Source organism: Nanorana parkeri, unplaced genomic scaffold, assembly GCF_000935625.1.
Source record: "Nanorana parkeri isolate BGI_ZX_2015 unplaced genomic scaffold, ASM93562v1 scaffold60, whole genome shotgun sequence".
NCBI lineage: Eukaryota > Metazoa > Chordata > Amphibia > Anura > Dicroglossidae > Nanorana > Nanorana parkeri.
In genome coordinates, this window is record NW_017306328.1 from 202,498 (window position 1) to 216,927 (window position 14,430).

General features: G+C 41.5%; 1 protein-coding gene across 1 annotated transcript; it reads left to right on the forward strand.

Annotated features, from left to right (window-relative positions):
- Nucleotides 1–7,843: 7,843 nt before the first annotated feature.
- Nucleotides 7,844–8,506, forward strand: LOC108804459 (putative claudin-24). Its single transcript, XM_018576216.1, has one exon. The coding sequence runs from the start codon at nt 7,844–7,846 to the stop codon at nt 8,504–8,506; it is 663 nt and encodes a 220-aa protein (XP_018431718.1).
- The last annotated feature ends 5,924 nt before the right edge of the window (nt 8,507–14,430 follow it).

Below are 14,430 nucleotides of genomic sequence, written 5' to 3' on the forward strand. Positions count from 1 at the left end.
TATCTCACCTGACTATAAGGAGCTACACAGCCAGTCCCCATCCAGCCAGGCAATCTACCTCTCTAATCAAGCTGTGCTCAGATAAGCATCTGTTGCCTTAGCAATAGGTTATTCCTAGTCCTGAGTCCCAATTCCAGAGTTCCTAGTTACAATTTTCCTAGTTCCAGTGTTGCAAGTGACTGTGTCCCTGAGCTTCAGTGACACCAGTACATTCTGTGACTCCACAATGCCCTGTGCACCTCCCTGATACCAGTTTCAGCACACCTGAATAAAATCTCCTTGTGTCTCCAGTGTCTGCCTAGCCTTCAAAATACTTTGGGTGGAATTTATCAAAGCAAGTGCGACAGTTTTAACCTCTTAGATCATTCTTTTTAATGTGCAAATCTGTCTTTTAACATGTGCCCCTGTTTTGATCAGAGTTTGCATGACTTTCTGCTGTCTGAAACTGAAGCATTACCTAACAAAACAATCGCAACTTAAGAAGTCCCCATGACCACTTCTTCAAGAAGCGACAGTTAAGCTTTTTGCCTGGAGTCTTCTAATCCCTTGCACTCTGGTCCCTCAGAAACCCTCCTGTACTCCTGAGACCCTAGTCTCTAGTGACCCCAATGCTCCTATCCCTCCTGTGCCTGTGACTTTTTGCACGCCTGTGACTCCAGAGTCTCCAGCATCTCTGTGGCTCCAGCAACCTCTTTGTCTTGAGCAAACTCTGTCTCTCTCTGACCCCAGTACTTCTTGTGTCACCCAGTGACCCCAAAGGATTCTATGTTGTTCAGTGACTCCAGTACATCCCATGTCACCCAGTGATCCCAGAGCATCTCATGTCACCCAGTGATGTCAGAGCATCCCATGTCTCCCAATGACTACAGTGCATCCCATGTCACCTTCTGACCTCAGAGCATCCCATGTCACCTTCTGACCCCAGAGCATCCCGTGTCTCTCAGTGTTTCTGGTGCATCCCATGTTACCCAGTAATCCCCATATTTTCTGTGGCTTCTGGTGAGCCCTCTGCATTTCCATGTGCTCGAGTTCCTGTTTGGTTCAATCTGTTTTTTTTTTGAGTGTTTCAATTTTCATTACAGATCACAATAGACATACTGACATAGGTAACATCCACAAAAACAAAACAAATGAGGAAGTAGGGACGAGAAGGGTGACTCCCCTCAGGGTACATCGTATTGCAGAAGTAATATATCCCGTGTCAAACTCAGACCCTGGACTGAAGCCGCTGTCCTACAGTTCAAAACGAGCAGTGGTCAGGCACACGGGTTAAACGGTAATAGTTGTATGTATTAAGTCTGCTATCAAAGTATGAAACACATTCGAGTTCCTGTTTGAACTGATCTCTCTGGTTATTGACTTCTGCCTATATTTTGCTACACCCTGGTTCCTTCCCTGGCCAGTTGCTGTCTGCAAGGATGTGTCCGAGAGCCGCAACCTGGGCGCCATTCCTCAGCAAAGTCCATCACCTCTAGCAGGGTGTGCTGGTAAATACCAGGTGATTCCTTAAACATTGTGCCAAAGCCTTTTTCGGCTCACACCACCACTGATTGTGCAGACGGCACAGAGGGTCTACAATTCCCTTAGCTTATACAGCTGTCAAAATAGTTTTTGCAAAACGATAAACAACAAAGTGTAGTAATACACAGCAACCATCCCAACTAAATCGTGATTGACTGCCTTTGATTACGGCACTTTGCAGATCACCATTGCAAACTTAAGTTTAACACAGTGAGCTTGCCAACAGAAGCATAGACCAGAATGAACAAGGTAATGACCTCATCATTGTAGTGACAGTCATTTATTATCCATCTAACAGCCTGGTGGCAGGTCCATGACTAGGCTAAATACAGTGCTTATCTGAAGAGGAGAACATTAATACAGCTTAAATAATAGTAAGATTTAACCCGCATACTTGCCAGCCATTTTAAACCCTAATTTAGAAAAAAACACACCATGATCATCATCCAAATACATTATCCTTCTGTTCTTAATGCTACCATTTATTATTTACTTTCCTTTCTTGTAAGCTCCCAGCTTAGTCACCAACACTTGAGAATGTTGGCAACTATTCTCTTATGGACAAGTTTGTGACATGCTTGAATACAGGGACCACAAAGCGGTGAGTCACAGCTTTAGTTTTAGGTTTAGAGTATTAAAGGTTTGTTTGATTAGCCAGAAGAAAATCACAGTAAGATCAGACCAAATAATTTATAATCCCTAATTAAGAATGGAAACTTTGTACTTGAGTGCTCTTTTCTAATATAAATTACAAATAACTAAAGAAAAGTTATAATGGGTTGGGGCCATTTTAATTATTCTAAATGTTTAAATTGATGGTCTATATATTGTTTTATTATTTAGTGTATATAGAATATCTTACAAATAAACATTTAGTATACCGTGTGCCCATGTTGCTGGTTTTGTAGAGCATTTTGTGTTTCTAAAGGCATAGCCTAACAGTAACAGCCACCCTTGGTGACTGGCTCCCTCTAAATGGAACTCCATATTGACTATATAAATGAACTATATATATGAGCAGAAATGGATGGGAATGAGACACTCCACTGACTATTTCAGCTGTTGTGTAAATTGAGCTTCACCAAATCAGCAACGGTCCTTTTTTAAGCAAAGCAGTTAAAGTTAGCCCAGTGAATTTGAGACAAGGAATCTACAACCTCATCTGCTGGCTGCAAAAGTAATATATGAAATATTTATATGTAATAAATAAAATTGACTTAGTGTGTCTCACCAGTCAGTCAAAAATGTCACCAGTCAGCATGACCGGACTATAGCCTTGCACTTTGTTAACATTTCTTAGGGACAGATAGAGCTTTCTTTTGGTGTATATAATCACCTTGGGAGGGGGAGGGGGGTATTTTTTTTACTATATAATGGGGGAAAAACAGACATTTAAAAAGCAACATTTTCCCTACGTTATGTTAAAAAACATTTATTCTTACCCATATTTTTGATAAAATATAAAAGACAGGGTCACGTCGGGTAAATAGACACCAAACATGGCTAGCCTTAAAATTGTGCACACCCGCAAAATCGCACAAAATGACCACACTGAAAATTGGCCATAGGTGACGCTTTAAACGCTTACACCACTTATCAGTTTAGTGTTATCAGTGATTAATGGCCCTAAAATTATTGCTCACACACCGACGTTCGTGGTGATATGCAACATGTGCGGCACAATAGGTGCAATCGTCGTTTTCGCACGTAGGCACACCCGACGCATGTTTGCATGTGTATTTGGGGGGCGGGGAACTTAAACAAAATTTTGTGTTTTTTTTATGCTTCTTTAATTTTTTTAAAGTTTTTTTCATTTTTTTTTTACACTTAACTTTATTGCTATCACATATGAGGCTAAGAAGATCCCCATGTGATAGCTAGTTTACATGACAGGTCCTCTTCATAGAGACATCAGGGGTCTCCTAGAGACGCTCGATCTCTTGAATGTAAACCCCCATCGAAGAAGCTCCTGAGCGGCTGTTAAATTACAACGGCCGGCTGGGAAGCTGGAACCAGTCCTTCCTTCTCATGTGCCCTCTGGAATTCCCGCTCTGTCTGTAACAAACTCAACACTGTGCATGATCTTCTTATCTCCAATTAATTTAACATGCTTGTAGTTACTGAAACCTGGCTCCAGGAATCTGACTCTTCCTCCCCTGCTGCCCTCTCCCATTGCGGCTTACATTGGACGCACACTCACCCAGACCCAGTAGATGGAAAGGAGGTGGAGTGGGAATCCTTCTATTCCCACAATGCACTTTTCAAGTTCTGCCTTCACCTCCCTCTCTACCCCTCTCCTCTTTTGAAACCCACTGTATGCGCCTATTCTCTCCAATTTCTTTGAGGATTGCTGTGATATACCGGCCGCCTGGACCGGTATCTCGCTTTCTTCATGACTTCTCTGCCTGGCTACCCTACTTTCTCGCCTCAGAAATACCCACTATCATTCTTGGTGACTTTAACATTGCTATTAACATTAACACCCCAGCTTCTGCTCAATTTCTTAATCTAACCTCTTGTTTTGATGTAACACAATGGACACACACTTCCACTCACTCTGATGGTAATATACTAGATCTTGTTTCCTCCCACCTATGCACACCCTGCAAACTGGCCAGCACCCCTTTCCCCCTCTCAGACCACAACCTTGTCAGTTTCACCCTCACCCTATCCCCGACCCTACACGGCACACTGTCACCAGGAGAAACCTCCCCAACCTCGACCCTTCTCTTCTACACTCTGCTCCTGACTACCTCTACGACAAAATCTCACCCCTGTCCTGCGGTGACCTGGCTACTTCTGTCTACAACAGCTTGCTCTCATCCTCCCTAAGCACCATGTCTCCCCTCACTACACACAGACTTAGACCACGTCCACTACAACTGTGGCAAACAAAAGAAACCAGACATCTAAAAAGACATAGCTATGCTCTTGAGCGACTGTGGCTAGGCTTCTGCAAGACTTCACCCTGTATAAAGCTGCCCTCCTAAAATATAATTCCTCCCTCCGTGCTGCCAATCTTATTTTGTAACTCTCATTAAGACACTCTCATCCAAACCTCATCAACTCTTTTCTACTTTTAAGTCTCAACTATGTCCTCCACCGCCACCACCCACTAACTCACTCACTGCCCAGGACATTGCCATTCATTTAAAAAACAAAATAGGTACAATTCGGGATCAGACCAAACCAACCTCAATAATCTCAGACCAATCTGCTTACTCCCATTCAGTCGCCACCTCACTAATAACAACCTTCTCGACCCCTTACAGTCCGGCTTCTGATACCATCTCAATGCCGATGACACTCAAATCTATCTTTCTACTCCACAACTCACCCTCTTAGTGTCCTTGCGTGTCACTAATCTACTAACTGACATATCCGTCTAAATGTCACAACACTTATTAAAATTCAATCTGTCAAAAACTGAGCTCATGATATTTCCTCCCGGACGTGCACCTTCACCCAACTTTTCCCTTGAGATTGATAGCACAACTATCCATCCCTCCCCCATGCCAAGGTCCTAGGTGTCATCCTTGACTCAGACCTCACCTTTCTGCCCCACATCTAATCCCTATCCAAATCCTGCCGCCTTCACCTTTGTAACATCTCCAAAATACGCCCCTTCCTCACCAATGAAACTACAAAACTGATCATCCACTCACTTGTTATCTCTCGTCTTGACTATTCCAACTCCCTCCTCATTGGCCTTCCACTACACAGGCTATCCCCCCTTCAGTCTATCATGAATGCTGATGCTAGGCTCATTCACCTTACCAACCGCTTAGTGTCTGCAACCCCCCTCTGCCAATCCCTACACTGGCTTCCACTCGCCCAAAGGATATAATTAAAAATATTAACAACCACTTACAAAGCCATCCACAACTTTCCCACGGGATATATCTCAAACCTTATCTCAAAGTATCACCCTAGCCGCCCCCTCCGCTCTTTTAAATACCTCCTCCTTTCCAGCTCTCCCATCAACTCCTCCCATGCTCACCTCTGGGACTTCTCTAGAGTCTCTCCCATCCTCTGGAACTCTTTACCCCAACCTGTCCATCTATCTTCCCCCCTGACTGCCTTTAGGTGATCCCCAAAGACTCATCTATTCAGGGAAGCCTATCCCACCTCAACCTGACCACTCAACTATCACGTTCTCAAACAATTCATCCCCACACAGCTCCCTCCTCATGGATCACTTGCCCCTCCCTTTTACATTGTAAGCCCTCACGGAAGGACCCTCCTTACCATCTTGTTTTGAATTGTATTGTTAATTGTAATGTCTTCTCTATATTGTAAAGCGCTGCGCAACTGTTGGCGCTATATAAATCCTGTATAATAATAATTGAATGCAGTTTGATGTCCAGCCTTCCTTCCCCCATCTCTCCTAACAAACTCCGTACCAGCTCTGCTAGTTTGAAAATGCAGAAGCCTGAGCTTTGAAACAGTGAACAAGGGATAACAATTGCAATGCTTTCCAGGCTTGAATGCAAATATTAAAGAAATGTATATTATTTTTATATATTATTAGTTATGCATCTCTTTAATTTGTGCAAAAAGTGAACTTATCCTTTAATTCTCTGTGATAATTGTTATATGTTCACTTTTGAATTTCAGTTCACCTAATACATAGAAGGGCCCTTGGCAAATAGAGGCTTTCAGTGTGTCTTGGCAAACCCTTTCTGAGTAGGTGAAGCATCTTTAAACAAAGTGGCTATTAAAACCACAAATAATAGCAATAATATATGGAAAAATCTTACACAAACTGTGTCATTGCCAGGAAAGCATAAAAAGGAAACTAGAACCCTATTCACAGCCCAGAGTATTTGTTTTCCTATTCTTTCAGTTCCTTTATATCAATTTGTTAAATTCAGCTAAAATAGAACACTGCTATTACTTTTTTTTTGCAAAAGCTTAAGTTATTAGCCATACAATAGCCTTACAAAAGTGGATGTAATCCCTGACAATCAACTTCTCTTAGTTGCTCCCTTATGAACTGGTAATTATACTATTGAACTCATTTTGTTATATTTGTTTGATAAAAATAAAAAAAACATCTGTTGCTCCTGCCAGAAATCTTTATTTCCTGATAATTTCTTGTGCAGCACTATTATCAGTTACATTGTCAAAAGACAGAGAGGTGTTCTGTAGTCCTGTCCTAGGGTGACAACGCTGCTCATCCTTCAATATATTTAGTAAATGAGCATTGTCACTCTAACATAGGAAATGTGTTACTGGCAGTAACACTATGTGAACATCTAAGGACTAATAAGCTGCAATATATTACATTTTGTTCTTTGGTTTAGATACACTTTATGGTTTATAGATAATACTTTATGGTTGTGACTTATGCTGGACATACACCAGACGCATTTGTGCCAATTTCAATCACTTTTAACATTTAATCACAAACTAACAAGACTTGTTATCCTGTGTTATTGGTTGACTGTTTTGTTTTTTTGTGATCTAAAGCTGCTTGAAAATATAGTGAAGGTGGGTGAAATTGCCACAGGGTTTCCTAATGATATAGTCAATATAGAGCTTGTGCACATACATATCAAACATATTAATGTATGTAGTACACATAAGGTCCAGTACACACCTGCCATTGTCAAACACTACCATCACCATTTTTTATCATACAATAAAAGGTATCCTCTACTTTAAGTCATATGCCCTACATCAGCTGTTAACAATATCAATCTATTGTATATTATCTATAATAACATTGTAAAAATAATTAATGCAGCTACTTGCTTGGCTAACTGGACTGTACAGAAAAAACTTTTGTCTAGCAAACCTGTGGATTTAAAAAGAAAACTATGATTATATATATATTGTATATGCTATCACTCTACACAGAAACCAATTCACAATTATTTTGTGTAAGTATTATTGAGTAAACAAAGCATTCTTTCAATCGATTGATGTGAAATAATCAGTGGCCATTGAAAAGAGCTTCTGAAAATTGTGCCATTTATCCATTGCATCATATGCACATACATAATTCCGAGATAAAAATAGCAGAACACTTGACAGCATTCAATAGAGAACCCCTCCTACTGCTCTGTGTTCATCACTGATGAGATATTTGAAGAGTCTCTGTCTGCAAGGCAATAAGGCTTTATTGGCTGAAATTCAGTAAGTGAAACTGAGAAGTTTATTCACTATACATACACACCGATTTCAAAGGATTTAAATGACATATAAGGGCTCCTATTTAACATCACGAACTACAATAGCAACGCAGCACTGAGATCTTGTACGACTGTCACCTAGCAGCTGTCTTCATCTCCATCTGTCACCATAAGCTCCAGAATTAATGGATCTGACTCTTAGGACCAAGCTACAATATGGGGCAATGTTTTTTGCACTGTTGGGATGTGTGCTTACCTGTGTTAGCACTTTTGTGCCTCTCTGGAAGAATCTGAACTTAGATCTGAATGAAATGGAAATTTGGAACTCAGGACTGTGGCAAACATGTGTTATTCAAGATGAAGGTGGAATGCAGTGCAAGGACTTCGATTCATTTTTGGCTTTGCCATTTCAGCTGCAGATGGCAAGAATTCTGATGTTCCTCTCAGATGGACTGGGGATCATTGGCCTCATTGTTTCTTGCTTGTGTTTGGACTGCCTGAAGACTAACGAAAAGAACACCAAGAAATACCTTGCACTTTTTGGAGGAGCACTATTCTGGATGTCTGGTATCACTGCTCTGGTGCCAGTTTCTTGGATAGCCTATGACATTGTCCAGGAATTTTGGGATGAGACAATCCCTGAAATCGTGCCTAGGTGGGAGTTTGGAGAGGCCATGTTTATGTGCTGGTTTGGCTCTTTCTTCCTTATGTTTGGGGGCTCATTGCTGTTTTGTTCAGTGTACTTTGCGACAGAACAACCTATAAGCTCTCAGACTAAAAACAAACATGTTGGGCTATCATATGACCCTGCAGCACTACAAAACAGATGTCCAGATCTCATCATCTAAACACCCTGCAAATGAATCATTCAAGAGGACTTCTAGCATATGTGCCACAGAACATATTCTATTTTATGCATGGCAACATTTCTTATACTTTGCAAGCAGACACTACGTTAACATCAAGCTGCTACTTTGTAATGGAGGACGGCGATGTCTCTTTATGCGGATCTGTATACATTATTGTATATTGTACATATGCTGTTGTATTGCACATGGTTATAGCATTAGCCCAATGTAATGTCTTTTTCAGGGTTCTTGCAATTTTAATGTTATTTACAGGTTATATTTCTTATGCAGTGCTCAAGAAGCATATTCTGACATTGCCAAAATAAAAACTGATGTTCTTCAGATTTAATGTAATTTAAAATAAAATGTATAGTGTTTTTATTTCTACTGACTGGCAAACTACATGTGTTGTTAATAAATTAGAAAACATTTACAATACCTTAAAAGACTCTTGTTGTACCTTCTCCTTCAGTACATTGCTGACTTTTGTCTTTTCACAGGTTTGACAAAGCTCATTTAATATTTAGGAGCTTGAAAGTTGCAGATAACCCAGTTAGAATATCCTGTCCTGTACGCAGGTTTCATTGCTGGAGCTCACATAAAATTTCTGTATGACAGACAGGTCAGTCATTTCCTCGGCTACCAGAGATACAGAATTGCTGTGAACTCACAACTTGAAAGAAAAGATACGGGTGTGTTTCATACCAGCCACACTGACGGGATTATTCTGCATCAGTCATCCAGCAATAATATCACATTAGATGCCTCAACATAAATGGATTTAAGACACATTTATTGCCTCAGAAATCCTAAATTACTTACCCGTCACTAAATTGACATAGGTCACAAAATGCGATTTATTAATACTTTTCAGTCTCACACCTGCAAAGATTTAAAAAAGGGCATTTCCAGATTTACCTTTTCAATATACATATTCAAACCGAGAATCAGGTTGGTAAATGTAGCAAATATAAAATCCACATTTTACACATCATTTTTCTTCTAAACAGTGCATCCAAAAAAACAAAAACTGTGCGCACACACAGGTGCATAGCTGTTCACATTCCTCGTTATCAGGTTTTTGTGCTGTAGCTGGTGTTGGAGATAAAAGAACCTGTTTAAAAAGAAGAGAACCCTTTTCCTGGTTTGATTTTTTTATACTTCCCCTTGAAATTTAGTTTGCTGGTTTCTTACATCAATTCGTTCCTTTCAGATTGATCTGTTTTCTGCTCATTTGTTTGCTTGTGTCACATATTCTATTGATTTACAGTCATCAGTGGTAAAATTCAGAAGCTTACCAAGAACACTTACCAATTTAGTTTGATATTAAAGGAGAACCATGGGGTCAGGGCTTTTCGCGGTATACTGAGACGCCGCAGCCGGAGCGGATCCCGACATCGATGTCGAGATCCGCCCCGCTGCGTGAGTGACAGCTGGCTCTGCCTATCTAGAGCTGTACCCGCCCCCTCCCCCGTCCGTTCTGCCAGTCAGCGCTGGTCGATTGGAGCGGGGAGGGGGGAATCCATCCCCTCCCCTGTCACGGCAGAGAGCCGTGACAGTATCGAGAAGTGAGCGAACACCAGCATGTGTCCGCTTACCTCCCGATCTACTGAGCCGACCTGTGACAGTCTCATTGTCACAGGTCGGCTAGAACTATGAGGTGAGTGAAAAGCACTCACCTCATAGTTCTCCTTTAATACTGTCATTTCAGTACTTGCAGTGAGGACTCACTAGGTGGGTTTTTTTTGTCACTTAAAATTTTTAAATGTCTTTATGAATCTGGGAACACGTGTGTCTGCCTTTTAGCCCAATCTCTTCACTCTCTAAAATCACTTCCTTACGTTGCTTGCATTAAGACCTCCAAGGAACGATTGAGTTATTCCATTTTAGACACATTGCAATCCCTCTACAGCTTCCTATGTAATATTTAGGGCAAACCCATAGATATGTCATCTCAGACCTTACATTTCTAAATCAATGTCTATTTAGCGGAAACAGCATTTTGTACTATGGTGTGGTGTGTGGTATTTTTACTGTTATTGGGTTATGTGAGTAGGGGTAACAACTACCCCTTACTTATTCACAGGGGCGGAGGGCATGATCAAAGTGCCCCCTTCATGAATTGGGGCACCCAGATTCCTCTGAGCCCCCCTGCCCACAAACCCCCACAACCACTGGGCCCTTCCCATGTTAAGCGCATGTGCCCTTGAATGGTGCGGGGCGGGGTGCGATTGCCCCCCCCCCTTTCCTGCTCTGGCAGGCTGCTGCTTGAGCCAATGACCTGGTATGGGATTTTGGGGGGGATGGGGGCAAACACTATTTTTGTCTTTTTGGCATTGGGGTCCCAGTATAATTACTACCAGACCTAAAGGGTCTGGAATGAATTGGGGTCAAGCAACTACACACTTATGGTTTTTTTATTGCACTTGGGTGTAACAGCTTATATCCCACCCAGTGGCATCACAAGGGCGGCCTGCACCCGGGTGACACCAGGGGTGACACCAAAATGACTGGCAGTCATTTTGGTGTCACCCCCTCTAAAAAGTCGGGCACTCAGTCATGGACCGAGAGCCCGACAGTCTCAGGAGAGAAGGGGACCCGGTGGTATACCTCATCCCGCCGGGTGAAAATACCCTCCTCTCTCTGCTGGCGTCCATGACCAAAATGGCCGCCGGCAGGCGTCATCAGATGGCCGTGCACACGCGATGACGACACGGCGTGGTGTCACCCGGCCTCGGGACGCCCCTGATCCCACCCTTAGAATCCCTTTCTTTCCTAACTGGTTCCTTTCTACATCTATGGGGCCCACTTACTCTTATCCACTTTAACACTCAATTTCCTCCTGGCATGTCTCCGGCTATAGTTATGAACCTTAGCCAGATAGCAGATCTCCAGATGCAACACATTCCAAGGAAACCAATTAACTGCCTTCATCAAGTCACTAGCTAGAGGAACTGTACTGAATTGTGTTTTGAACAACTCTGCATTACCACTGAAAGGGTTCTGTGGACAATTTCGAAGTTATACACGCTCCTCAGAGGGATAGAATTTATAATAGTGAACTTCCTTTAAGACTGCATAGGGCCCTAATCCAAACATCTAATGACTTCAAAAAATTATTATCAGTCTGAATTCTGACTCCCTCCCTCCCTCCCCCAAGTACTATACATCTGAACACACCTTAACAATTAACCATATGAATGTATGGAGACCACTGTCGCATCTCCCCAAGACAATCTTTTCCTTTTCCCCTGTGGGGTTTCTGAGTATAAGTAATTTGCACCTTTGTAAGTCCTAGTCCTCGGGCTTCGGACATTCAGCCATGGGACGATAATCTGATATGTTGTATATATGTCTCAGTACTGTTTACTTTGTCTGTTAAAACCTGATTTCTTATGCATTTCTTAGAGGTCTGTTGTCAACGACCTCAACCTTTGCTCTACCCCTACTACCCCTACCCTTCTCTCTCCTGCCTCCCCCGATATATGTGTAAAATGTAATGCTTAACATGTTTTTTTTTTAACTCTGCCTTAGTTGTTGAAACATTTTCGCCACTATCTAAAGCCACTTCATAATGTTTTTAAAAAAATTGGGCAACCTACCAGTTGAGCTTTATAAATAACAGATGGTCAAGTCTTTCTGGAAATCAGAAGGGTAAAAGAAGTAAGAGGGTGAATGCAAAACCTTGTCATCTCACAACAGATACTGAAGAGTTGACTGCAGGTAGCAGATGAGTCAATATAAATGACATGAAGACATTAAATGGTGGAAGTGAATAAAAGATGGGTAGAGTTCTCAGAGATGTTGCATTTGTCACTAGTTTGCCTCATTTTACATAAGGGCTCTAGGAAAGTCAGAACACAAAAATGTTATGCTATGCAGCACAAGTTCAGGAGCTCCAAATTAGGGTGGAGTGCTACATATTTACTGCTCAGTGATCTACATTAATGAGGTCAGCCCTACAATGTCAAAGGTACCGAATGGCGCCAGGTTTAGTCCATAATTCCACGTGACACAAAACTTGCATTTATACGTCATGTTTTCACCACTTGGCATTTTTTTTGTAATGATTAAATCATGTGTGCTTTGGAATACATTTAGAAAGAGCCCCTCCCTCACAAAGAATTTAACTCCATTATCTCTTAGGGATAGGTTACCACTTTGAATTTCCCCCAGCTAAATGTGACATAGAGTTCTTGCCACTTAAATTGTATCTAAATTAGAGGTGCACCGAAAAGAAATATCAAAAAATGTTAGGCCGATACCGAAAATGTTTATTATTCTAACTTATTAATAAAAATTGAATATTTAATTTTTTATAAACTTGTTCATTTTTTTTATATTTTATTTGTATTTATTTATTCATTTTAATTAAATATTTTAAATTTTTACTTTACTGTTGGGGGCTTCGGAGAAATATTGGGGGTCCAAACAGACCCCTGATATTTCCCTTTTAAAATAGAAAAAAAGAAGACACAGAGTCCTCGATCTCTTTTTCTGTGTCGTGTCCCCGATTATAAATGAACAGGAATCCTCTATACTGAGTGTTCCTGTTCATTCATCACATGAGGACATAGTGTGTTTACTATATCCACAATCATGAATGAACGGGAGATAATGTAGATCACTTCCCGACACACTGTCACAGGAGGCTAAGCAAATGGGGATCAGCCTCCAGTGACAACCCTGCAAGCTGTCTCCGCCCACGCCACTCTCCTCTGATCTGTTACAGGAGGCTGAACGTGTGCGGGGAGGAGAGAAGTCAGCCGCTCTCAGCGCTCTCCTTCCGCAGCGCTCTGCTGTCTGTGACGGTTTCTCACCTCCACGCTGCGACACAGAGCAGCGTCCAGTGGGGAGGAGAGAAAGAATGGATGCACCGCTATATCAGTCAGAAAATGCCATTTTGCTAAAAGTGCCATTTTCGGCCGATATGTTTCAGCGGCCGATATATTGGTGCATCCCTAATCTAAATCCAACACATTTAATCTAGTTTTGGATAGAGTTAGAAACCCTGTCTGTGTTTTATTGTCATCTATGTCTCCACCTTTCCTCCTCGTGACCATTGTAACCAGAAGAGAATGTGATGGGAAATCCAACATTTTCTGTGTTATCACCAGAAAAAGAATGGAAGGTAAATTTTCTAATGGGGACCCTTTGTCAAGTGACAACTGTCTAAGAAGAAGTTTCCCCTCTCTTTTTGTAGAGATGTCTTATCAATTCCTGTAGTTTCTCTGGGGCAGGAAGTCATAGGAATATCCCCAATAGGACGCAAAAAATAGCATCAGTTCTAACTATTCCCTACGCCATCCAAAACAAAGAACAATAATTGTCTTCAGATAAACTTTAAGAAAAAAAACCCCAACTATTGATAGCAATCATCATATTCAGGTAGATAAGTTTTGTTTTTTAGGGTAGCTTTCATATGGTATGAATCCAATGTCGGCTTGACATGTATTCTGCTTGCATGGAGAAATAATAGTAAAGTAATGCAATGTGTTGCAAAAGCAAGTGCACACGTCTTCATCAGATCCAATTCACATACTATTCCAGACTCTTTAAATATGCTTCACAAATGTACATTATATCAGAAGCAATCGGTGTAACAAGCATCGATGAAACCAGATGTGACAACACACAATGCCTGAATTTAACAGATTATTGCAGATGGACGGATTTAGAATAACCTGTCTCCCTCCATGGTAATAGAAGTCATGCCTCCCTCATCAAAGGACTACAACTAACCATAATTTAACCAGTGACGTTCCCTGGTTCCGGGTGAGGAATTACCTAGCAGCGAGCTGAGGCATCGAGATTGATGTTTTTTTTTTCTTCTTTTTTTGATTGGACAGCTTGTACCAATGGTGCTTTGCCATTGGCCCAAGCCATCCACAGAGCTCACGCCTCTAACAAAGAGTAGAGGCTGT